The sequence below is a fragment of the Canis aureus genome, chromosome 25 (genome assembly GCF_053574225.1).
Source record: "Canis aureus isolate CA01 chromosome 25, VMU_Caureus_v.1.0, whole genome shotgun sequence".
Lineage (NCBI taxonomy): Eukaryota > Metazoa > Chordata > Mammalia > Carnivora > Canidae > Canis > Canis aureus.
Window position 1 is genome coordinate 40,431,829 of NC_135635.1, and position 27,209 is coordinate 40,459,037.

The 27,209-nt window shown below is 48.0% G+C and overlaps 1 protein-coding gene across 2 annotated transcripts in view; it reads right to left on the bottom strand.

Annotated features, from left to right (window-relative positions):
• Nucleotides 1–21,184: 21,184 nt before the first annotated feature.
• NTF3 (neurotrophin 3) overlaps nucleotides 21,185–27,209 on the bottom strand; it is a 71,669-nt gene continuing 65,644 nt past the window's right edge. The window contains exons 2-3 of one of the 2 annotated variants that reach the window (XM_077871889.1): nucleotides 22,685–22,855; nucleotides 21,185–22,152 (exon numbers count right to left, since the gene is read on the bottom strand). In XM_077871889.1, the coding sequence (XP_077728015.1) occupies nucleotides 21,358–22,152; nucleotides 22,685–22,717 (828 nt within the window). In that variant the 5' untranslated portion in view covers nucleotides 22,718–22,855 and the 3' untranslated portion in view covers nucleotides 21,185–21,357. The remainder of the gene's footprint in view (nucleotides 22,153–22,684; nucleotides 22,856–27,209) is intronic. The other variant, XM_077871890.1, reaches the window with a different exon arrangement.

Genomic DNA, 27,209 nt, shown 5'->3' on the forward strand with positions numbered 1-27,209 from the left:
GAGCATTAATAGTAGTCGCAGAGAGATGCAATTTGAGTAAAATTTGAAGAACTATAAAATCATAAGTAATATAATCTTGCTAATTGACTCTTCTAATTTCTGATCATTGATTAATCTGGCTTTCTCACCATTTAGAAGGAACAACTAAATCTGAATGTACTGATATATTGACTTATGCTCCTAGGGCTTTTCCTTTTTTTTTTTTTTTTTAAGATTTTATTTATTTATTCATGAGAGACACAGAGAGAGGCAGGGAGAGAGACAGAGACACAGGCAGAGACAGGGGAAGCAGGCTCCATGCAAAGAGCCCGATATGGGACTCGATCCTGGCCAGGATCATGCCCTGAGCTGAAGGCAGATGCTCAACTGCTGAGCCACCCAAGCATCCCTCCTAGGGCTTTTCTGATTATGAACTAGTAAGTTCTTTGAGGGCAAGGACTCTGCCTTATTTATTTTTGTCATTTCCAGTGTCTACCTGCTTTAGGATAGACTTCTAACAAATGTTCGTTGAACCCAAAGGGAAATGGAATGCTTGTACTAAAACAGGGTCAGTCCTCAGCAAACCTAAGACGTGCCTGAGCGCTCCTGCTTTTTCATCCTCTTACTGATGTGACCTCATGGAGGCCTCTACTGGAACACAGCCAAATCTGTATCCCCCACACGGGGCCCAGCCCACCCATAAAAGTAGCCATCCCTACATCTGATTTCCATTTCACCTGATAGCTCATGCCACTGAGACTGAGGTGGGACGTGTGTTCATCCACATGATGCATGTCCTCTCTACTGTAATTCAAAAGACTGATTCTTCAGACCATAATTTCAGATGCCACTGGCAACTGGCTGATACTTTATGTCACCCAGTTTTTAAGAGACCTTGAAAAATAAAATCATATCACATAGACAGTTGTCTATATGTCCTTATACTAAAAGCTGAACTTTTGGGTGGGAAATGATATTTTTAAGAAACAAATTAGTGCAGAGGCAGGAAGAGCAGACCACATGCAGGGATGGTCAAGGAGCAAAATACGGGGCGGGGGGGGGAGGGGCTGGAATGCTATGGGGGAAGATTCTGAGTGTATCATCTCTAAGCTATTGCTATATAATGAGCCACTCTGTAACGGCCATTCATCATCACTCACAGGTCCATGGATCAGTTGCACAGTTCTGCTGATCAGAATCGAGCTTGGCTCATCTTTGCTGACATTGGCTGGGCTTGGCTGGGCAGTTCTTCTGGTTGTGGCTGGGGGTCATTCATGTGTCCCACCCTCCAGGAAGCTAGCCTGGCACATGGCAGTTCAGGATTCCAAGAAGGAAAAAGGAATTGTGCAAGGCCTCTTGAAACCTGGGCTCTGAATTTACTCATCAATACCTCTAGTGCATTCTTTTGGCCAAATTGGCTGTAAAGCCAGTTCAAATTTAAGGAATGGGGACATAGGCTCCACCTCCAGGTGAGAATTCACATGGCAAAGGACTTAGATACAGGGTGAACTGGAGCCATCTGTGCAGGGTGGGGTTGGGGGGGGCAATCTCCTTTTCATTTCTTGTCAAATAGAGTCCTCATGATCATTGTGTGGCATATCCCAAAGGAAGGACAGCCCCAGAGAGTAGCAGTTGAGGGCCTGGTCACCAGGAACGAGGTCCTCTGTTTCCTAGAATTCCCAGAGATGCTAGATTGTGAGCCTTTTTGTCAAGGGAGCAGCCCCCTTTATGAATGTTATCTGGGGTGGGCATCAGAAGCTCACCCCTTTCTAGCTTCTCCTTCCTTTACAGAAAACTGAGGCCCAAAGAGGGAAGTGATTTGATGAAGGTCACACAGCTACTGCTAGCTCCAGGAAAATCCAGATGTATACCAAGGGACAAGAAGTGGGGTCTTTTGTTTGTTTTCTGTTTTTGTTTTTAACTTCCCTAACGTAAACTGACAATCCATTCCAAAGTGAGGGAAGGAGTCAAACTTCTTAGGTTGTAGGGAACGCATTTTGAGAAATGAGAAAGGAATTTCAGGACCTTAGAGGATAAGGATGTGATGGACAAAGGAAGGAAAAACTAAAGTCTCAGTGTCCAGAGACCATCCAGTGCCTCTGAGCAGCCTGGCAGGAGCCAAAAGGGCATCTGATCTCAAGGAGCAGATTGTCTTTGAAGGAAAACAATCAGCATTATTTTTCTTTCCTGATTCTGGTCCCTTTCCTCGTCTTCTCTGCTCTACCATATTTTCTCTATCTCCTTATAAAAAGAAATGTACATGCTAGGTCTTATAAACACTTATTTATTTTTTTAAAGATGTACTCACTTAAGAGAGAATACAAGTAGGAGGGGCAGAGGGCAAGGGAGAGAGGATTGGAAGCAGACTCTGCATGGAGCCAGGAGCCTGATTTGGGGCTCAATCCCACAACCCTGACATCATGAAGCAAAAGCAAGAGCCAAAAAGCAAGAGTCAGGTGCTTAACCTACTGAGCCACCCGGGCGCCCCTTAAATGCATACTTAAGATAATAAAATCTATGTTTCGAATGCCTGCCACGTGCTGGGTATCCTTGCAGGCGCTGATGACGCTGCAGCAGAAAGAAGAGCCAAGAAGAGCCGGCCCCTGTTCTCAAGGTGCTTGCACCCTGGTGAGCGCAAAACAGTAGGCAGGGACATCGCCGCCAGGAGGGGCTACCGCAGCAGAGATGGAGAGCAGGGAAGGCTTCCTGGGGAGGTGACCTTTAAAGTTGCCATGGGCAAGGCAAGAAGGAGAGGGCAGGTGGAAACGGGAGGAAAGAGCCTTCTGGTGGGGCAGCCCGGCCACCGGCGGTGCGAGAACCTCCTTCCCTCCTTCGGCACAGCAGAAGGGGACGGTCCTGTCACCTCTAACTCAGTTCAGGTTTTGCTCTCCAAACAAAGAGTAGTTTTTATTTCTTCCTTGAAGCTTTTTCCTCTTTGGAAACAGGCTGTCAGGAGTCGGCTCAGAAGCCATTTGCTGGCCTGTCGGGGGAAGCAGCACACATCACTCCCGCCTTGATCGCCCTCGGTGCAGCCAGCGCCCTGGTGTGTGGGGCAAGAAAGATTTGAGCCCTGGAACCGCATCCAATTTCCCCCAACCCCAGTAACCAGATCTCATGGGCTTGACAAGTGGGCCCTCTCCCCACTTCCCGCACCATCCCTGCCCCCTGGAATTCCTGGGCCGAACAGCTGCACTCAGGGCTCAGTTTTCAATGAAACAATAAAATACTCCTGCGTGTCCCTAAGAGGATGGCATTTATGACTGGGGTGGGCCAGATTCCCTGCGCAGACACCCCCTCCCCGATTCCCAGGCTCACCAGCCCAGACGTCCACATGTCCCACAGCCTGTCCTGAAGCCTCTGGGAACTGCAGCATGGGTGCCCCAGAAGGCCCCTGCCCTGGGACATGCGGGGGGAGAAGAGAGACACGCACATCCAAGCAAACCGGAGGCCCTTGGCCAAGAAGCATGAAGCACACCTTTGCTTCCTGGGCCATCCAGTGGGGCACCCTCCTTGGCACCACACCCTCTCCCAGAACCCCACCCCCACCCCCACCCCGCCCTGCCCCACGCACACAGCTGCCTGGGGTGACTGTCTGCTCTGTGGTTCAAGGACAGGAAAGCCCTCCCTGGCTCTGAAAGGAGAGCGGGTGTGGCCCACATTCCACCCGCATCACTCTTCCCTCTCCCCTCCCCCACTCCCTGCCTCTGCCCTGCGTTCTTCCTTAGTGGAGCAAGAAGTCCTGGACTCTCATAAATTTCTCCTGCACTCAGCATGCATGCTTGGACCATGCACACCAGTATCCCCAGACTCCCTTCCAAGTGCTCCCTGGACTGTCCATGCCAGCTTCCACGGGAGGGGGCAGGGAGGGCAGCGGGCCAGCCCACCAGTCAGTGTCGGGCCTCCCCTCGTCTCAGGCTCGGAGTGTGTGCTGTTATGTTACATACTTCATTTAATTTTGTCCTTCCTGATTTCTAAACACAGAACCGCGGAGAGCAGGGGTAGGAGGCCTAGGTCTCATAAACATGACAGAAATGAGACCAAAATTGACATTGTTAGGGATGCTCAAGACGAACCAAGAAGCCACAAGCAGGCTCACCAGGATTAAGCCGATGGACTGTGTTCCAGGGGATGCCAGATGCATTCCCGCTGGAGGCCTTCTACACAGAATGCTCTTCCCCGGGCTTGCACAGTCCTCTTGCTTCTAAGTTTCCAAGTCCTTGCTCAGAGCTCGGCATATCCATGAGGCTTCCTGACCCTCCTGTCCACCCTCCCCAGCCTTCTGGGACCTCAGCTCCATTCTGCTTTCTCCTTCTACTCCCCATGCCCTTAATCACCATCTCACAGACGGACTTCTTCGTTATGTGTCCTTTCTATTGTCTGCCTCCTTCCGTGAAAGATTAATCCTAAATACCTAAGCTAAGGTCTGGTACCTAAGGTATTTGACATTTCATTCATATTGGCATTTCATTACAAATGCTGGATTGTAAAGGAAATAAATTAGCAAACATGTTCAAAATATGGGCAGCCTATTGCAAAAATTGTACAAAACAGGATGAAGAGTTACCACGATGTTGCAATTTCTTCTAGATGCCTGGGAAAATACACACCCTGGCCTTGTAAGTCTATGAATCTGCTTTCGGATTTTTTTTTGTACTGCATAGTTTCAGAAACACTACACCTAACAGTCGGGATGGCTCTTGAAAAAGCTAAGCCCAGAGTTAGAGCAGATATAGGCTATGAGCAGAATTTAAGGAAGGAGAGTGAAATCCAGAAAGCCTTCTCGGAAGAGGCACTGGGACCTGCCTTTCTAGTGGTTGAGGTTTGGCACACAGTGGGGTGAAGTTTTGCAGTGGCCTCTTGCCAAGCTGGGATGGGCTGGGACTAGGGCCTGGGCCTATCTGGAATACTCACTCGGGGTGTGCGGCTGGCCTTTGCAGTAGTGTAGCCATCTCATGCACTCCGTCTAATAGGAAACGGGAGACAAACGTGTGGTAGAGGAGTAGAGGGTGCAGCTGCCAATGAGGCCTGAGGGAAGGGGACAGGGAGATCCCCTCGAGCTCAGACAGGGTTGGCCCTCACTACCAGTCTCCTCTGATTCTCCTGATCACACCCTTAATAAAAACATCAGCCATACAGTGGTGAGCACTTGTGAAGTGCCCGGTCCTGGGTACTAAGTGCTTTTCCTGCAACAATAACTCACTAACTTCTCACGGTTACAACTGTCTTGTGTTCTTTGGTTCCTTTCTGTCCAGAGCTGGTAGAGGATGGAATTTGTGTCAAAGCTGCAGCCACCTGGCTCAGAGCCCGCACAGTTAGCCACCTTGAGGGGACACGCTGGGGGGCCAATGAGGGACCCCTCTGACCCACCTCACAACTCCCTCACCCTGAGAGAATGCAGAGGTTTGGTGTGGAGTGGATAACAAAAACCAAACCCTTTTGTGCTGCTGAAAAAGACAAACAGAAAAACCTTACGCACAAAACCAGAGAAAATCTTATTTTGGTCGACCAGAAGAATAGAGGAGACAGTACCCTCAGAGTCACCCTCATTTGGGGTTCAGGAAATGGTTTCTCTTTCCCTACGTGCAAACGCAGAAAACGTGCATTGTCCTAACCTCACAGAAATTCACTGCAGCCTGAATCGTGGCTCCGAACATGGGTGTCACTGGCTGGGGCAAGTGCTGGTGACTGGCTGGAGGGCCGTGCACTGGATGCTTGTGTTGGTTTAGTTCTTCTGAGTCCCAGCCTTCAACCTTGACCAGGGCTGATTTACCAGGAAGCTAATGAAGCTTCAGTTTCCCTCATGGCTCCAGCCCTTCCAAAGGCTGGGAGGCACCCTTGTAATGTCTTCATATGTGGCATGGCTTTTAAAATCTTGTGGAAGTAAGATTAAGATTATTTTGACATTAAAAAAAACGATTATTCTGATATCAAAAAACAAGCTGTAACAAAAAAAATTTCAGATCACACAAACCTATTAATTCATTAGGAGAAAGACATAAATTTCCGGTGGAAGTGATACATTTCCAATAGAAGTATTGTTACATAATCCAGTTAAAGGAAAGGAATAAATTATACATTCACATGGAAAAAAGATCTCTCTTCTTTTGCTGATGCAACAAAAACTGCTATCATTGACAAATATATAACATAACCCCACAGCGGGAGCGATGATGACAGACTGCTTAATGAATGTTGGCAATTCAGAAAGCAGGTGAGATTAATCACTGCATTAAAAAAAAAAATGGAAATGTCCTGACATTTTTCAGCTAATATGTGAAAGTCTTTAATAGAGCTTTTTCTAAATTTGGTGACAATTCTAAAAATGCACATGACATTATCAAGGATAAATTGTGAGCCTGGAAGCAACTTTCCCTGAATATCAATATTACAAAAGGCAAAATGCGATCGCCCATGCTACAAGCTAAGCTAAGGTCTCTTTCTCTTCTCTCTATAGAAAACAACACAATGAAACTATTGTCAGATGTGAATAATACACAGACACAAAATATGGGAAAGAAAGTGTCATAAAAGTATGTTGGGCAATTAATGAAATTATTAGCATTAGGCTTTTCATATTTTCTGGTTTTTTTAAAAGAACTTATCGACCATTACCATTTAATTTGTGGTGATTTATTTTTCTTCTTGAAGTATCTGTGCTGGTTTGTTAGGGCTGCCATAGCAAAGGACTACAGACAATCCATTCCCGTTTAGGCCACGGGAATGGATTGCCTTGAAATTCCGAAGGCTGGAAGTGCAAGATCAAGGTGTCGGCAGGGTTGGTTTCTTCTGAGGGCTGTGAGGGAGGGATCTGTTGGCTCGCAGATGGCGGTCTTCTTCCTGTGTCTTCACGCAGCCGGCCTTCCCTTCGTGCTTGTGTTGCGCATGCGTGTATCCTAACCTCATCTTCTAAGGACATCAGTCAGATTGGATTAAGGGCCACCTTAATGATTCCTGTAACTTCATTACCTCTTTGAAGACCATACCTCCAAATACAGCCACATTTTGAGGTATTGGGGTAAGACTTCAACACGTGAATTTGGGGGGTAGGGGAGGTGTGCGTAATTATGCCTATAATCATATCCAATCTTTTATTGTTTTTAAAAAGGATATCAGATATTCCTTTCAAGTTGCAAGCACTAGGAAATCTGGACATATGAGTATCTCTTTTGCTTTTAGAATCTCCTATTCTGAAGTGTATAACCTTGCATACAAGAAGTCTTTCCAATTCAATAATGTTTATTGCAGACCTACTATGTGTGGGTAGTACTCACACTGGAGCTCCAGCAAGGACAGCCATGGGCCCTGCTTGCTCAGTCCCCGGGAGTGGTGAGTGCTGGGAGGGCAGCCCAGAGCAGGAGCAGGTGAGCCTCATGGGGTGCCACCCAGGCAGTAACCCAGGGCCCTTCTTGTGCTTGGGGCTAATGTTTTGTTGCCATTGCTTTGAAATTATTTATTATTTATGAATAAGAGATCCCATGCTTGTCTTGAGCATCAGGCACTGCAGATTCTGTCCCCTGTCCCAAGGAGGGAAATTATAGCAGCATCTGGTGTGGCCAAGCTAGTGCTGGTGGCTAGCTGGGGTTTTTCTTTCAGAAAAAGTGGAGGATGAGCACCCGGAAGGGGACCAAAGTGTGCAAGATGCGTGGGAGTGCTACATGTGTAATCCTCAACTCTCTCCCTCCCCACAAATCAGAGGAAATCAGTACTGTATGGAGAACATCTTGAGGCCGGAGCTCTGGAGATGGAGGATGTGGGACTGAGTGCCAGCACTCTCCTTAATCTCTTGTGACTGCTGGAGAGGTACGACGCTGCCCTGGGGCTCAGCACCCTCATCTGCCACAGGGAAGGAAGTCAAGAGTCAGGACTTCATACCTGTGCTACCTCTCCTTTTCTGGTATCGCTTTCAAGTCAGTGCAGGGGCTGGGGGAGGGGGGCATCATGTGTGATGAAGGTTGTGGACAGGGAAGGATCTGGAGAGGGCCTAGAGGGGGGCACTACACCAAGGCGGGACATGTGCATGGCAGGTCTGAGAAATAGGGAGACATCAGTGGAGGCTGATCTCAGTGTCTGTGAGAGAGAGAAAAATCACCAGAAAAGAGACTAGTCTATACTGTTGGTGACTCCAAGTGCCCAAAAGCTTGGATTCTAGCAATGGGGAACTCCTGGAAGCATTTGGGTGGGACCTAATGAGAGTGACATTTGATGAAAACTCATGTCTGGGAATGCTGTCATTCAGCTTCTTTTAAAGGAGATGGGAAAGCTAGCACTGCTTCGGGGGCTGCTGCGGGTGTGTGTGTGTGAGACTCTGCCTCTTTGGATCAGGCATACAGGACACAAAGGAGTCCTGTATGTCCAGGTTATTACAGGACACAACAATGCAAAGGAATCCATGGGGCCGCCAGGAGCCTCTTGCTCTGAAGACCACCAGAACTAGGCTTTCTGTCTTCCTGCCCTCTTACAGAGTTGCAGCCTTGCTGACCATGAGTTGAGAAGAGACGTGTAGGTCGCTAGCCTGGAACAGGGCCTGTGGGTTTCAGAGGCAAAACGAGGCTGCAAGACTCACTGGGCTGACTGTCAGGCTGACATGAAGCAGGGTTCATGTCAAAAGTTCAGGAGGAAGCATGACAGGATAAGAGGGAGAGGAAGCAATATGGACAGTGCAATTGTCCCGGGACTGAGACCCAGCATCTGGACGTCCAGCTGCAGGAGACGAGAAAAGGCAGTAACCAGAGCTTGTCCTCCCTCCAGGCCAAGGGGACCAGGGAATGCACAGGGGGAATGCCAAGTGGTGGGTCAAAACCCACTTCATCATGAGCGATGAAGTGGCCCTGCCATATGCTGAGTCCTGCAACCTTGTTCTCCAAATCTGGCTTTCAACCCACCAGGATGCCTCCCAGGGCTTTCCCTTCAACCTGACTCTGAGCATGCCCTTCCTCTAGAGAGGCTGTAAGAGCACGTCCTCGGACACCAGAGCCATCAAATGGCTACAGTGCTGCCACACCTGCTGGCCACATCTGTCCCTCTCACTCCAGGCAAGCCTGAGTCGGCACAGATACAGTGAAGCAGCCGGAGCAGGTGGTCCAGGGGGTACAGAGGATCAGAGGGTAAAGATGAAACTTGGGGCCCTTCTTGACAGATAAGACTCTTGGACCCATGGTGACCTATCTACCAAAGGTCTTTCTGCTGAGCTCCCACAGGACACAGACTCTCCTTCTCTGCAGAACTAGGTCTACTTTCCTTAGCATGGCATACCTGCCTCCATGGTGTGGTCCTTGCCACACCATTGCTGTGTTCCATTGGTTGGCCTGAAGCAAAAAGCTCCCCCTTTATCTCTGCCCTGATAACAATCTGTTATGAAGCTGTAGAAACATTGATCACATGGCTATCTGTGTCTGCCTCTCCGGGAGTGTGTGCTGCCATCACAAGCAGGATCCTGACACAGAGCCAGAGCTGAGTGAAGAGGGCATGATGTGGCCTAGAGACAACTTGCCTCATCTGAGGTCTCGTGGGACGACCAGCATGGTCGGGTTCACATCTGTAGTTCTTGATGGATGCATGAGCTTTTGCTTGTCCATATTTCTCTTACCTCTTGCTAAGCTGAAAGGACCAGGACAGGGCAACGTCTCCCCCAGCAGCAGGGGGAGACCTGAGCTCTGCTGGAACCACTATCTGCTAGAACACGAGGAGGAGAAAAGGTAGATGTTGCGATAGGAATTGGTCTAAATCAGGAATCCTCTGCTCTACGACCTCCTTCCCACCCGGTTGGTACTGTGCTTTTGGAATCTAAGATATTTTTATAGACTTCAGAAAGCTTTCAGATTTGGTCTGGACTAAAAAATTAGAGCATGATGGATCTGGGCAAGAAAAAGAGACACCTCCTTAGAAGTGAGGGTGGCAGGGGGCAGCAAAATAATGTGTACCTCTCTGCAAGTTCCCCCAAGGGAGATCCCACTACATTTCTTCTAGGGTCCTCAGGAATTTCTTATAAGCCAGCACTCAAAGAGGGTCCAGTGGGGCCCCCAGGACCCTGCTCCAGCCTGTGGCCATCCACTGGTCTACACTGCCTGTTCCAGCTATAGACATCTTTACTTTTCCCCCCCGAGAGGCAGGTCCTACACCATTTCCATTATAGGGAAGCTGAATGAAATCAGGCAACTTACCCAAGATCACATGATTATGAATGGCGCGATCAGGGGTCAAGTGCAGGTCAGCTGAACTTGGGTCCTTACATCACACTGCAAACCCGAGGGCCAGTATCTGGAGGGTCTGAGAGCCACAGATGGAAGATTCCATGTGGAAAGATCCGGTCTCTGGGAAGTCCCTGGAAACAGCAGAAGCATTTGCTGGCAGGGCAGACACTGGGGTGATATTTGTAAGGCCCTTGCAAAAGCTCTTACGTTAACCTAGTAGAAGCATCTAGACCACTCCTGTCTCTCACCCCTGCAGCTCTGTCAAGGAGCCTATTGAGGCAGTGTGGAGGGTGTTCTGCACAGGATGACTAAAGACCTACTCATCCTGGCTCTGCCCTGCATATTGGCTGTGTGACCTTGGCTGGGTTGTCTGAACTCTCTGGAGTCTAGTTGGCTTATAGGTTGGGGTGGGAAGTAGTTCTAATGACCTTTCTTGGAACGCTGCTTGCCTCTCCTTGCAGTTTCAATCTCTTATCCCAGCCACTCATTTTTAAGGTAGGCTGGTATAGCACACACGATACTTTGTAATGGAAGAAGAAAAGCTTTTATACCCACTTTCCAGGAAGGAAAACTGAGGGTTGCAGAATACAAATGACTCCACTACAGTCTCAACAGAAGTCACCCTGATGGGGCCTCAGGTATAGTTTTCTTGAAATATGACTTAGAATAAAAGAAAGTTCCTTTGGGGTACCGGAGCCAGAAACCTAGCCTCGGGTGGGGCAAACCTCTCTACTTAACCTGGCTGGGGAGCTGCTGGCAGGAGCCAGAGGCCCAGAAATTCAGAGGGAGTGGCCTGCCCCCCACCTGTTCCCCTCACCGCAGGGCTTTCAGCATCTGGAGGGGGACCAGCGGGCCCTCCCTACTGGCAGGAGGGAGTGACCAACTCTTGTTTCTCTGGAATGGAACAGGTTTGACAGGATAAAAAGTCTCTCAGAGGGAGGGAAGGCTGAAGAAGCCCCTCAGGCAAAAAGCAACACTTTGCAAAAGGGAGAATGGGGTGCCTAAGGTCTCTGATAAAAAGCTTTGCCCAGAGATGATTCATTCATGGGTCCCTGTTTGCAACTTCCATTGCCAAAGCCTGACTTTTGACTTTTGGTTGCAGATTCTATGCTTCAATTAGGGCCATTAATTGCTCAGAGTACATGAAATGTGTTTGGCTTCCCTTAGGTACACTGACGTGTCAGGCTTGAATTTCACAGCAACAAGCATTTTAATCATGAAAATACAAGGCATGTAACACCACCATCCCCCTGTCCCCACCTGCTCCCTGCTCATTCCTATCCTTGGCCTGTTTCAGGTTTCTTCTTAGCGGTTACCCCTGCCTGAAATCATATTATATATATATTTACTTCTTTCTTTATCTTTTCTCCTTGTTGTGTGCTGTAGACAGGAAGCTCCACTAACTACAGTATAGGAGACAAACAATGCCTGTTTGTCACTGTACTAAACAATGCCCAGGAGGAGAGCTGGCACATAGGTAGTCTCTAGGGAGCTCTGCTGAATGAATGTATGCCCGAATGGTCAAATGATTGCTCCACTGGTACACGATGTGCTTTATTTAGGAAGTGTAAACTAGGGATGCCTGGGTGGCTCAGTGGTTGAGTGTCTTCTTTCGGCTCAGGGCATGATCCTGGGGTCTTGGGATCAAGTCCCACATTGAGCTCTCCTCAGGGAGCCTGTTTCACCCTCTGCCTGTGTCTCTGCATCTCTCTGTGTGTCTCTCATGAATAAATAAATAAATAAATAAATAAATAAATCTTTTAAAAAAGAAGAAGAAGTGCAACCATAGCCATGGTTCATGGCCTTGTTTTGCTTTGTTTACCTTAATTTATATTTAAAAGTTGTTTTCTTCCAACTCAGGTTCTCATTCCCACGTTTCCACAAATGGAATAATGGAGTCTCCAAGCTTAGGACTGAACAGGGACACTAATGATTGTAGAATATTGGATATTGCAGATTTAGAGCTTTTTGCCTCCAAAACATACTCCCCCAACTCATCATCGACATTGAAAGAACTGAAGAGCAATACAATCTTCTACACTAATCCATTCTCCCTTAGGTTTGATCCAAATTCTTCATCTTGTTGTAAGCTCAGTTTACTAAAGGGACTCATTCGTTCGTTTGTACTATAAAATACTATTGAAGACCTACTGAGAGCATGCTGCTCAGCATTTGGGATATGGTTCTAAAACCCATTTGGTAGTTACTGACTACCAAATGGGGCAGCCATTGGTTGCAGTGGCTGCAACCAAATGGGGCAGCCAAACGGAGCAACATAGCCAACAAATGATCATACAAATAACCACAGAGCTCATTTTGGCCTTGTTTTGTGGCAGGAGGTAAAATTCTGTGTGCTTGGGAACACACAATGGTGGGGTAATGAACTCAGGAGGAGGTTTTGGGAGAGGTACCCCCCAGGGGAAAGGAATTTGCAAACTGAGATCTGAAGACTGAAGAGGAGTGAATCCGAACCAAGGGAAAGACACTCAAGGCAGAGGGATGTGGCATGTGTATACCTCCAGAACAGATGGTGTTTGGCTCCTTCCAGGATTTTCCCGATAGAGGAATCTTTCATTTTCCTGATTGACCAAGGGACTTTCAAAGAGGCATGTTAATAATTGGTAAAGGTCCTAGCCCAGAAAATAGAACCACAGTAAGTCTTTTTTTTTTGCCAGAATCTTTACATTTCAGCTCCCCAATAACTGACTTTTCCCTTTAAAAGGTAACCTGAAGAAGAATGAAACTAGACCACTCTCTTTCACCATACACAAAGATAAACTCAAAATGGATGAAAGATCTAAATGTGAGACAAGATTCCATCAAAATCCTAGAGAAGAACACAGGCAACACCCTTTTTGAACTCGGCCATAGTAACTTCTTGCAAGATACATCCACGAAGGCAAAAGAAACAAAAGCAAAAATGAACTATTGGGACTTCATCAAGATAAGAAGCTTTTGCACAGCAAAGGATACAGTCAACAAAACTCAAAGACAACCTACAGAATGGGAGAAGATATTTGCAAATGACATATCAGATAAAGGGCTAGTTTCCAAGATCTATAAAGAACTTATTAAACTCAACACCAAAGAAACAAACAATCCAATCATGAAATGGGCAAAAGACATGAACAGAAATCTCACAGAAGAAGACATAGACATGGCCAACATGCACATGAGAAAATGCTCTGCATCACTTGCCATCAGGGAAATACAAATCAAAACCACAATGAGATACCACCTCACACCAGTGAGAATGGGAAAAATTAACAAGGCAGGAAACAACAAATGTTGGAGAGGATGTGGAGAAAAGGGAACCCTCTTACACTGTTGGTGGGAATGTGAACTGGTGCAGCCACTGTGGAAAACTGTGTGGAGGTTCCTCAAACAGTTAAAAATATACCTGCCCTACGACCCAGCAATTGCACTGTTGGGGATTTACCCCAAAGATACAAATGCAATGAAACGCTGGGACACCTGCACCCCGATGTTTCTAGCAGCAATGGCCACGATAGCCAAACTGTGGAAGGAGCCTCGGTGTCCAACGAAAGATGAATGGATAAAGAAGATGTGGTTTATGTATACAATGGAATATTACTCAGCTATTAGAAATGACAAATACCCACCATTTGCTTCAACGTGGATGGAACTGGAGGGTATTATGCTGAGTGAAGTAAGTCAGTCGGAGAAGGACAAACATTATATGTTCTCATTCATTTGGGGAATATAAATAATAGTGAAAGGGAAAATAAGGGAAGGGAGAAGAAATGTGTGGGAAATATCAGAAAGGGAGACAGAACATAAAGACTGCTAACTCTGGGAAACGAACTAGGGGTGGTAGAAGGGGAGGAGGGCGGGGGGTGGGAGTGAATGGGTGACGGGCACTGGGTGTTATTCTGTATGTTAGTAAATTGAACACCAATAAAAAAAAAATAAAAAAATAAAAAAAAAAAATAAAAAAAATAAAAAAAAAAAAAAAAAAATAAAAAAATAAAAGGTAACCTGAGTTGTCTGTGATAGTAGTGTCCTCAAGCAGGCTGCTGAGGCACATCTCCAGGGAATGACACTGCCCTGGGCCTCAGAATATTCATTTGCTTCTCCTCTGTCATCTCTAAGCTGTCTGTCCAGCTTTCAAAGTGATAAAGAAGGAGGGTGGAATAGATTGCATGCAGTGGAGGCCTGACCATAGATCCCCAGAGGAGTCCAGATTCCACACCCTGATTTACTGATGAGCTTCAACCCATCCATGGAGCTTCCATAGACCCATTTGCAAATGGCTTATTTCTGTTGGAGCACTCCTAAATAAGGAAGAACGGTCTTTCGTTACCCCAAACATAAAACTATCTTGGTAACTAGCTCTCTACCCAATAGAGAGTTTGTCCCATGGCCTCCTCAAACTCACTGTCTATAGTTCCTGCCTACAAACCCGCTCATCTTGCTGTCCTCTTGAATTTGCTTTAAAACCAATATGCCTCAAGGATGTTGTGGTCATCTTCCTTAACACCTTCCTCTCTCACCTTCCACATCCACTGGTTACTGATAACATTTTTTTTTTAAGATTTTAAATTTTACTTATTCATGAGAGACACAGAGAGAGGCAGAGACACGGCAGAAGGAGAAGTAGGCTCCCTACTGGGAGCCCGATGCAGGACTCAATCCCATGACCCCGGGATCATGACCTGAGCCAAAGACAGACACTCAACCACTGAGCCCTCCAGGTGCCCCCCTACTGATGACATTTCAAAAAATGCTTCTCCAACCCAACATTTCTCCCCATCCCCATTGCCTTCTCCTTAGCCTGCCCCTCCCTTGTTATTTCCTGCTGGTCTTCCAGCTATCACTCCATCAATCGATCTCCAGTCTGTCACACTGCCACCAAAATCATCTTCTTTTAAAGAAAAGAGCTGAAACCTCTGTTGACTCCTCATTGCTTAGTAAACCAGTGATCTCAAAGTGTGTAGCACCATCACCTGGGAACTGGTTAGAAATGCACATTCTCAGGCTCTACCCCAGATGTAAGGAGTCAGAAACTCAGGTGATGTGGCCCAGCAATGAGTTTTAGCAAATTTTCTTGGTGATTTTTCTGAAGCTAAAGTTGGGGGGGAGGTACTCAAAGAATCAGATACAAATTTCATAGACTTTCATTCACACATGACTTTGAATTATTTGGTCCCAGCTTCTCTCCAGCTTCCTATAGTCCTAAAATTCTTGTTACCCCAAACCTTTTACTTTTCTCTAGGTATGTCAGACCCTTTCACTCTTATGCACTTTTGTAGGCTATCCTTCTGTCTGAAATATCTTTCCTTTCATTCTTCCCTGTCAAGCTCCTCCTACTCATCCTTAAGAGCCAGCTCAGAGGTCACCTCTTCAGTGAAGCCTGCCTCAACTGTCCCAAGCAGCATTTAGTTGTTTATTGTCTAGCTTCCTATAGCCCTTTTGTTGGCAGCTTAGTTATAGATGTTGTATCTGCAGATGTGGCTTTGACATAGGGAATGGATTTCTACCAGATAATTAGAGCCATTTTAAAATAGAGCCAGCTCCCTGTGAGGAGGTGTTTATAGAGGAGATGTGGGAATTATGAGGTCCACTTTAAGCTGCTATACATTAAAGTCTCACCCTTTCTACGCTGCTCTCCTGGGAGGGATGACATCTCTTGTGCTGACACCATATGCTTGAACAGGGTGCATGACATCCCATAGGCGTTCCACAAATTAAAAAGAAAATGATTGAATGAATAAGAGATTTCTGCCTTGTAAAGCAGGATGAAAGTTTCTATCCAAATTTGAAATTCCTGCCTTCTATCTCCTTGCAAAAGCCTCAGAGAAAAAAGACAGCAATGCTGGTCTGTACACTTCGAAAAGAAGCCACAAACAACCTTAGCACAGGGATTGTTGAGCTGCTGGGTGGGGGATGGAAGGTGTGAGGTGGGAGGGCCACTGGAAATTGTTGGGAATCACTGCTGTACTAACTCTTCAATCTCCCCTGTGTGTTAAGTATACGCCACCCTCCTTGCTCCCCTCACCCTATTGCAATTCAGCCATCAGGGTCCTCTGAAACAGTCAGCATCTTCTCCATTACTGCATCACTCACTCTGGTAAGAGCATTGCACCTCCAAACCACAGAGACCTCTGGGGCTCTGATCCAGGCACTTTCCCTTATTAGCTGTTCAGCCTTAGGCAAGTGACAACTTTTGTTAACCAGCATTCTCAGCTGTAGGAAGGAGTTAAAACTACCAGGTGCACACAGTGCTTTACGTGGAGGGATCAGCCAGGAAATGATCACCATTACTATTATTTATTCTTTGGTCTGGTCTTATCTTCTACCCCTTAAGCCCAGCACCAGCTTCCAGTGCTTTCCTACTGAATCAAAAAGCCCACGAATCCAACTCCTGTTTTGGCTGGTGGAGTCTGCCTCATGCTTTTCTGTCTGTAAATCCTCAACCCTGATCAGTCTGTTTTCTAGCCCCAAGAATGTTCATTTTCCATATGCTCGCCAGCTGGCTACCAGCTCGGTCTCCTAAAGGTTAAACTTTAGAATGTTCCGGAGCATTCTTTTTGAGCATTATCTTTTCTTAAAAAAATGCAATACATCAATGGTTACGTAGTCAAAGCAGCTACACACACACACACACACACACACACACATGCACGCATGCACACCCACCTCCATACATCTCCATGTGAAAAACCATCTACCTCTAAAGAGTGTTTCCCAATTTTCCAATAAACTTTTATGTTTTCTTGCCATGGAGACTTCTATCATTGACAGGCAATTCATTACAGGAACTCTGTAACAAGTAAGCCACACTCATCAGTGGTAGGCAGCTTCTTAAAAAGGCTTTTGGTATCTCTGGGCCATTGCCTTCCACCTTCTTGCTTCTCCATACCCCCAGCCCCTGCCATAGGCACATCTGTGCTTGTTTCATTGGCCTGCTGTATGCTGTAACCAAATGCAGGCGAGCACCGAAGGAAACAAATCCACTGCCCTTCGGAGCGCTTCCGACCGGCTCTGTGGTTCTGCTCTTCCCAGCTGGGCCAGCCTCCATCTGGAACCAAAGAAAGACCCAGGGGTTCCAGGCAACACAGAGGTGCTTGCATTTGCAGCTTGTTGTGAACATGTGAGCCTTTCGAGACATCCACTCACCCTGTGTACCTTGAGAAGCCATGTGTAAGGAGTTTGGATCTCCTTAGATTTGGAGGGTAGGCTGTAGAAGGTTCCAGTTGAGAGAATCAGCCTTCAGTGGCTGCGGCTCTTCATGAGTCTGTGGAACTGAGCACATTTAAGGACCTTGGGTCAGGGGTGCGGACAGTGTTGGGGGTGGGTGGGGTGGAGATGGAGTGGGAGGAGGGGCTGCTGTGGGCTGTTGGCTCTTCTCTGGGCTTCAGAGTACCTTCCCCAGGGCCAAGCAGAGCCAGAAATCTGGGAGGCAAAGCCCAGCCTGATTGAGAACCTGGCATTGGGTTTGCAGCCCCAGCGCCATCAGAACTTGAAGTCTGGGGGATGCTTCTTCCTGGAAGCCACACAAACCCCTGGGTAGCCATAAACTGACTACACAGATTTCATTTCTGAACACATGTTCAAAGGTGATAAAACAAATGCAGATGGTTTCTCCAAGCCTCAGTGGAGTGTTTTTACGTGGGCTAGCTAAAGTAAAAAGCACACACAAACACACATATGGGAAGTGAACCACAGAGAAATTCTCAAAAATACCAACCCTAAAAGATCAACCTGGAGCAAGACTTGTTGGACACAAGTGAGAGGGAGAGGCAGCAAGAACAAGGCTGTCCCAAGCATTTGCAAGAAGGAACAAAATCCACATGCACACATATCAGAAAATCACATAGGTTGCTAGTGAGAGTTAGAAATACCTTTCTAACTAGGTAGCTAACTTTCTGCCTAACTTTCTACCACACCTAGCTGGTGTGGCAGCTGAGGATTCAAGGCCTGTCAGTGAGACGGGGCCAGAGGGACTGGGAAAATGCTCCTTTGGGACTGTGTCCTGTGGGATCAGTGATTGATAGACTTTAATCAAGGGGTTAATTAATCCTCCACCTCGAACTTTGGAAGTTCCTACCAGAATTCCTGAATAAGGACCTGTGCAAATCCCTCGATAGCTAATCTTCCTCCTCCTCCTCCTCCTCCTCCTCCTCCTCCTCCTCCTCCTCCTCCTCAGTAATACTCAGAGGGATTTAGGAGCCAAGAACTGAATGATTTCATTACAGTGCAAAACAATCTTCTGATGTCAGCACTACCCTCATTGTATAGGACCAGGAAAGAAAGGCTCCGAGAGTTTAAGCATGTGCTCAAGTTCACACAGCTTGTAGATGGAGGCACCCGAGAGGCTTGTGGGAGGACAGAGAGATTCCCCCGCTGGTGGCCAATGGGGCCTCTCACCACAGCCTCTGTAGAGAAGTGAGGACTGTCTAGGCTGGCCACTGCCCCTCTGTGCGGTAGAGTCTCATGATGCCAAAAGCCCCCATCAGGACAGGGGAGTCATCCGAGGACATGCGGCTGTTGGCAACGAAGCTGGGCCAAAACCTGTTCCTCTATCCTGTGAAGCTTCACACTGGAGCACACCTGCCCGTGTCCTCAAGCTCTGTCAGGAAACCAGGCAGGGCGGGAAGATGAAGACGAGTGTAGAGTTTTCCCGGAGCCAGACACCAGCCCGAGTCTCCTCTATTGCAGAGAAGGGTTTGATCATGGGGCTCTGGCAAAGGCAGGTGTGTACACTGGTACAACAGGCCTCCTATGAATCTTGAGGAAGGCTCTGCCCTGGGCTCACTAAGCCCGACATGTTGACTTTGGCAGCGCTTGAATGCCCTCTTACGCCAATAAAGTTACTCAAATGGAACCGGGTAATGCATTGTTGCTCTGCCACCCAGCACGGGGGAGGCAGAGCCATCCCAATGGCCTGCAGGCTGGCGCTCCTTTCTGGAAGGTTTTCATCTCCTCCCCAGGCTCACTTTGTTACCAGAGCAACACTTAGCTCAGAAGCACGCTGCTCCAGACTCCCTCTCCATGTGCAAGCGAACTCCTTTCACTAGGTCCTGTTGTTTAGGGACAGTGCTTTCCCAGGCTGGAGGCTGTGTCACCCAAGCCCATCTCCCCAGGCAGCCAGACCCTCTAGATAGGCCCTACACCTACTTGGAATAGCAAGTCCAGAAGAGGAACATTAGTTCCAGTCTGAGAAGATGGCTTGGGCTCAACCGTAAGACAGCGGTTACTCTACCTGCTGGTTTATTGTGTTCTTGTTCATGAAACAGGTGCTACAAATGTTTTCACACAGGCAAGTTTGCTTTCCATGTCCCTAAGACTGTAATGTTCATTCTTAAATGCAAACTGTCACACAGAAGGGGGCGCCAGGGAGGGCTAGTTAAGAGGAAACCAGACTGTGTCCTCATTTGAGCACGGACTTAACCCGCCTGCTCAATGACCATGGCCAAGTTAAATTTCCTCTCCTGTGCCCTGGAGATGATAGTGTCTACCTCAAAGGACTTGTGGCAAGGAAGGGGACAGTGTTTGGAAGTGCCCAGCAGAAGGTGGGCATAAAGGAAATTCTTCATGTCCTGCCTTCGTATTTGAGGCGTCCAGAATCAAATGCAGTATGATGATGTCCTTAACCAACGCCACTGCAATTTGCTGAGGCTGTTTCAATTTGCTGAGGCTGGTTCAAGCCCCATAAAGAACGCATTTTTTATTAGGCATGTGTTAGAGAGATCTTGGGGCGTGGGCTGCTCTAGACAGAGCACATGCTTTGAGGAGAGGGCTATGCATGGAAGGCGCAGGACAGGGCTCCAGAGAAGGACAGTGAGTAACTATGCCTCCGACAAGATGGGAGGGGAGAGTCGCTCTAGCGCCAGGGGGAAGGTCTGCTTTCCAGCGTTGGGGGTGGGGGGGTTGGGGGGGGTGGGGGGGGGAGTGCTTGGGGGAGCCACTGTGTCTTCCTCAGGCCTGCCTCCTCGGATGGGTGTAGCCATCATCACAGGGATCCCTCTGCGACTCTGTAACACCTTCCTTCCATCTGAGCTTTTGAGCTTTTACCTGTCAGAATGATAAACCCACCAAAAGTGATACAGAGAAATGTGCTAGCTAAAAAAGGAGACAGAGGGAAGGAAGAAGGAGTGACCTCCAATGGCTGCCCTATGCCAGCAAGTCTGCAGTGATTATTTAGCTGATTTATTTAGCATCCTAATGATAGCCCCGTGAGTTAGCAAGAATCCCCATGGGGCCTTCTGACCCTAGGAAACCCAGGCTCTGAGAGCCTGCAAAGCCTTGCCCCCAGTCACAAGGAAGGGAGGACCTGCGATGTGAACCCAGGTCTGACTGAAGTGCAAGCATTTTCCAATTCTCAGGCAGCCCCCCCCCTCTTTTGGGGGGGCCATGAGCCCCAAGGATCTCAAATGAGGAAGTTCTCTTCTGTGTGTAGATTATTCATGATTCATTTCAGCTGGCTTCTGGGTAACCATACAATTATTCTGTTACAAACAGTTAAAACATTTTTTCCTATATGCCTAAAAGGAAGAAAACCACTTACAGAAAGCAAAAACAAAAATCAGAGCCAAAAAAAAAAAAATTCCAACCCTTAACCTCAAACCCCAAAACAACCAATGTGCTGAAAAAAACCTTCCAAACTAAAATTGCCAGGTTTGTTGTTACTGTTCCGGGACCATAACATTGAGGACAATCGTAGTTCTGGTTGGCGAAAGTGACAGCAGAGAAACGAGGGCAAGTCCTCGGCAGTGGACTTGCTGGCCAGAATTAAGCATGGAGCTCACGGCTCCCGGGTATCGCTGCAACGACTGCGGTAACGGTGCATTTAATTAGCTCATTAAACATGAAGCATGCATCACTGTGTCTACACACAACTCTGACAGCATCTGATTTCAACAAGTTTACTAAAACGACAGTCATGGCCTTGACAATACTGAATGCAGAATACTGGTGTACACAGATTTTACAGAGCTGCTCCTGAGAGCCGGGTCACAAAATAAGGTTTAACAGATGGGAGAGGCCTGAGGGAAGGCAAGCACACTGATTTTTATTGAGAAAAAAAGCTTATATACTGTAGGGTTGCTGAAGTTTAATAAATAAAGGTCAACTTATAATATATAAAAACAATATAAACATTTATATGCTACATGCATATCATATAATTTAAAGTAATAATTTATATATGGGGAGAGATGCCAATCTATGTTCTTCCGATTTTTCTTGACAAGGCACACACACAGGAGGTGTCTATCCGTATCCACCGCCAGCCCACCAGTTTATTGTTTTCTGACGTCAGTGCTCGGACGTAGGTTTGGGACGTTTTGCACTGAGAGTTCCAGTGTTTATCGTCAATCCCCCTGCAACCGTTTTTGACAGGCCTGGCTTCTTTACATCTTGTCTCATAAAAATATTGTTTGACGGGAGAGTTGCCGGTTTTGATCTCTCCCAGCACCGTGACCTGGTGTCCGCGGATGTCGATGGCCGATGACTTGTCGGTCACCCACAGGCTCTCGCTGTCGCACACGGAGTACTCCCCCCGGTGACTCTTATGCTCCGCGTACCTCTTCCTCCGAGACGTTCTGTTGGCCGCCACAGGGTTGCCCACGTAATCCTCCATGAGATACAAGGGAGGGGGCTCCAGGGGGGTGCTGTCACTCAGCAGGACCCGGGGCGAGCTGTAGCGTCTCTGCTGCCGCAGCACTTCGGTGTCCATTGCCATCACCGGCTGGAACGCCGACCTGGCCGGCTCCCCGCGCTCGGGCTTGCGGGGGGCCCCTGCTTTGGGCAGGGTGCTCTGGTAGTTCTCCTTAACGTCCACCATCTGCTTGGAGAGCTTGTTTTTCAAAATATCGGCCTGGATCAGCTTAATAATCAGGGAATTTAGCGAGTCTTCAGGCAAATTCCTTTGATCCATGTTGTTACCTTGGATGCCACGGAGATACGCGAGAAATATCACATAAAACAAGATGGACATCACCTTGTTCACCTGTAAGATCTGAAAAAGAAACACAGGTGTTAGGAGCGGGCAGTGGCAGCTGAATCCACGTCACTGTGGGCTGAGCAGCCCCGTGAGAGCAGGCAAGAGAACTCAGGCTCCTCTCTGATGTCCGGAGACCAGGGCCGTCGGTTTCTTTCCTTGGGAAACACTGCCTCCATAGGAATCCTCTTAAATTTTTTTAAAACTTATTTTTATTACATTATTATTATTTTTTTTAAGATTGTATTTACTCATGAGAGATTCACAGAGAGAGGCAGAGACATAGGCAGAGGGAATCAAGCTCCCTGCTGGGAGCCTGATGCAGGACTCGATCCCAGGACCCTGGGATCACGACCTGAGCCAAAGGCAGATAGATGCTCAACCACTGAGCCACCCAGGTGCCCCAAATTTGTTTTTTTTTAAATTAAATAAACCAAAACCATGAGTCATGAGGTCTACATTATAGAGGAGTTAGGGCTGTCCCCAGGACCCGGGGCCCCAGGAGCCTTTAGGACAGAGGGAGGAGGAGGTTCACACTTAGGACTTCCACCTCTGCTCTCGTTCCTAGACAGACATCCCCCATGGCATCTGCATTTGATGTCTGCACTTATCTTCAGGCTTCTGTTGTGTGTGCATGAAGTCCTGCCACTTGTTTAAATACCACTTGAGCCTGAGAAGACCACAGTCCACTCCACCTTGGCAAATTATGAAGAAGTTGAACCTGAAAATTGTAAAGGTATATTTACATTCTTCTGGCAACAGGAGCAGACTTGCAATTGTGTCAAGGAACGGAGCTCTACCTCCCTCCCCCACACCTAATGCAGCTTCTGGATCTCTCAAAGGAATACCCTGAGGCCGGGGTCCCATCTGCTGCCTGCGTGCTGCAGCATCACAGCATCTTCCCCGGCCAGGCCACCTCTGGTGGAGCTGTTCTCCGGCCCTTGTAATGAGCTCATGGGCTGCTCCCCACTCTGAGAGGGCCTGGCCGAGCTCTCCAATGGACATGCCTCACCAGGGTGCCCAACTGCTTCCCAGACACTCCCTTGCAGAAGATAGAGGCACAGAGGCAACCAGCTCAAGTTAATGCGCTGGACTTGCCCCGAAAGGCAAGACTCCTTGTGGATGCATTTTTTTTCTTGTTTGGCCTTTACATGCTAAGTTTCTAGAACACAATGTTTCTTCTGGTGGTTGCATTTTCAGTTTGCTTTCTCCCTGTTTAAATGGTACTTTATTTAACCTATCCGCCCTCTCCTTTGGTTGCCAGAGCAGAACCGCGACACAAGGTTTCCATTGGGTCCTTATGGAATTATAGGGCTTATCTCAAGATACCTTTCTGGCTGGTCTGTCCCTCACCAGAGCTTTTCCGAAAGCTGGCGCTGGAAGGAGGCTCTTCAGGTGGGGAGGGCTGGCAGCCGGAGCGATCTCCACCTCGTCCCGTGATCCACACCACCCCCGTGAGGTATCCATACCTTAGTTACCATTGCCACCACCTCACTGCCTCCCAGGGGTTCACAGTTTCCTCTTTAAAGCTCTCAGCATGGAAAATAAAAAACCTTCCCTCCATTCACCTTTGGTACTTGCAGAGAGACTTCACTAAATCCAGGGGGAAAATAGAACGGAAATAAACAAGAGGGACGCAAGAATCAGAGAGCAGCCCTGCTTACCAAGTACCCATGTCTGAGCTTGCCCACACTAACTGGCTCCTGAGACTTCCAGACGCAGACTCTTCCCCATCTTGTCTGAAGCACTGCTCGCTTGTCCCCAAAGGCCAACAAGGCTGCAGGCATTCTGCTCCTACTTCCTCCCCCTGGCTCTTGGCCCACCTCTTTGATAAGGGGATCATCTTCCTTCCATGGGAACCACTCTTTGTGGACTACTGACTCCTCAGGGTCAAAGCCGAGAGAAGGATGCTAGCTTTGCTGCCCACCCCTAGAGACTGTTCTAAGAATCCTATTATCCTAGGAAAGTGGTTCCCACAGGATAACTACTCTCCCTCCCATTCTGCATATAATTGACATTTCCTTCAATGTTACAGACCCAACAAAATGAAGCTGGAACACAAAACGTATGGCATGCATGCAACTAGAATTGCATGCCCTTTCTCCCCGCTCCAAACAGAATACAGCTGCAATAAAACAATCTGGGACTAAAAGTCTATCAAAAAAGTTTATTCAGTCTTCCCAAAGCCCAGCCACTGCAAGCTAAGATTACGCAGGATACCTGCTCATGAGGAAATAGATCAAGTATGGTCAGCGAGGGGAGGTCCCAGAGAGGATGAGGGTTGATGTACATACAGATTGGCCAGGTAATGATAAGGGTGTATCGACAGGAAGAAGGATGGATGGTGCCAGTGGGGCTGGGGATGCAAAAAGAAACATCTGCGTGGCTGGTGCCTGAACACAGAACCAAAGGGCTTTAAGGGTAGAAGAGCCATATGAAGAGAGCACTGAATCCAGCTCCTTCACTGCATAGGTGAGGAAACCCTATCTGCAGTGGAAAGAGGAGGAGAAATGCACAGGGAAGAGGGGTCCTCTAGCGGCCTTTTCTGTCAGATCACACCTGGGCTCACACGCCCCAGCCCCAGCCCATTTGCTCTTTCAAAGCTGCCCGAACAAGCTTTAGGAGCCTAGGAGCCGTGTACACGTGCTGTTCCTTTCTGCTGGCAGGCTTTCCTCCCCTCTCCTGTTGAAATTATACCCATTCTTCGGTGCCTGGTTGGAAAGCGAACTTTTCTACGAGGGCCTCCAAAAGCAGTAAGGCCTCTGAGAAGCCGCAACTGCCACTTCCTCTGCATTTCTGCAGCAGGTTTCCGATTCGCTGCCGTGGCAGGTCTGACAGGCCTCAGGGTTCTAGGTACTTTACTCACTAGATTCCCTCTCCTCCAAGGCCCTCCGAGGAGCCCCTGCCCGCCTGTGGGCCTCCCGCCCTCCCACCCCATATCGACACCATGGTGAATACAAGGTGGAGGTGCAAGTCTGGATGCAGTGAGTCAGGGACGGAAAGGAGGGTGGCTGACGGCAGAAGAGCCACCTCATTTGCAGGGCCTAGCGCAAAGGTAATTTAGACCCTGCAGGGTGGTGGCAGGAGATGTGACTGCCTTTGAGCCAAGACTCTCAAGCCCCTGCATGCATGCCCTGTGTCCCATCAGATCTCACTTACAGAACACCTACTTAAAGGTAAAATTCTTAAGAACTTCAAAATGGCAACCACAGCATTAAACTGAATGTAGAGTCCCCTTCTTGAGTGCAGGAGCTTGGACGATGGGCATGCATACCTAGGAAGCCAGCCTTGGCAGCAGGGCGACAACGTTCCATTTTGGTGAAACTGTTTGAAGGGGAGAGTGGCCATCCATTTTAGGTCGGGAGAGATGGGCAAAGCCCACAGAGTGCTGCGTGGAGGGGGTCAGGTTCAGAGCCTGGGACAGGAGCTGTGACTTCAGCCTGGAGATGTGCAGAATGAAAAGGCCCTCATGCCCACCTGCTTTCCTCCTCTGGGCAGTGGTGACCAAGGACTGTGGGTTCCAATGAGGCAGTGGGAGAAGTCAGAATTGTCAGGAAGGAACACTGTATCACTGATATGGCTCAGAACTGCCAAAGCATGCTGATCATGAAAAGCAGAATATGGGGCAGCCCCGGTGGCTCAGCAATTTAGCACCGCCTTTAGCCCAGGGCCTGATCCTGGAGACCCAGGATCGAGTCCTACATCAGGCTCCCTGCATGGAGCCTGCTTCTCCCTCTGCCTGTGTCTCTGCCTCCCTGTCTGTCTGTCTGTCTCATGAATAAACAAATAAAATTTAAAAAAAAAAAAAAACAAAGAAAAGAAAAGCAGAATAACTTGTAACTGATTTTATTATTTTTAGCTTCTGCCCAGACAATACTTAGCTGCTGTACCTGGGCTGACTGCTCCTAGCAGCCCACCTGGTGGTGCACTGCCTCGGGGAGCCCCAGGCATTGGGTACATTAGAACACAGGTCTCTTTCAGGCAACTCTGACCCCTCTCGGATCCCAAGCACAGAAACTCAGCCGGAAGAAATCAGGCCATCATCGGTGGGGGTGGGGGTGGGAGAGACACACAGGAAAAAAATAGTAATATAAGAGTTTCTAAATGCCTCTTAGCATTGGTCCTACCCCTTCCTGGAGCATCACAATTCCTTACCATTGATTCCAAAACCTTACCACGATACTTGAGATAAGTTGTGGGAATAAATCAACTGCAGACTGGTAAGTGTTGCTAACCCACTTGTAAGGCTGTATTAAAACCCAGCCGGAGTGCCTGTGGCTGCCACCTTGATAATCTGCTTGTAGCTTTTTCATGGAGAGTAAGTCCAAGAATGTTGCTATTAGAACTTCCAAAACACAGATGTTTGAAGCTGGAAAGGGCCCTGTGGAAACCCCTCATTTTGTTTTTGTTTTTTAAGATTTTATTTTTTTCACGAGAGACACAGAGAAAGAGGCAGAGACACAGGCAGAGGGAGAAGCAGGCTTCACGCAGGGAGCCCGATGCAGGACTCCATTTCAGGACCCTGGGGTCACCACCTGAGCCAAAGGCAGATGCTCAACCACTGAGCCACCCAGACGTCTCAAATCTGTCATTTTTACAAGTAAGGAAACTGAGGCCTGGTGTGGGGATGGAGGGCTTCGTCTAAGATTAGACTCCTCAGTAATGGCAGAGAGTGACAGATGACACGGTTCTAAAGTTCAAGAAAAATCATGTGGCTTGTGCCTAAGTAACATTATTGTGAGGGTTTAATCATGAAATCTATACAAAAGCACTTAGCACAGTCTCTGGCCTGCAGTGGCACCCTGGGAATGTCAGCTGGACATGAATTTGAGTTCCCTGTGGCAACAGAGCGGCTGCATGCCTCCCTGCATACATACGAGCTACCAAGCAGCTGAAGTCAGGAATTCCTTTCCACATACAGCCCACAGCAATCTGCATCAGCACAGAGCTTTCTCCCAAATGCCACTGCTAGCAAGTGCTTGGATCTCAGACCAGCCACACTGGTTGTGGCAGAAGTAAAGATTGTTGCAAATTGAAAGCACAGAGCACAGGAAAATCACAAAAGCAAACACGCA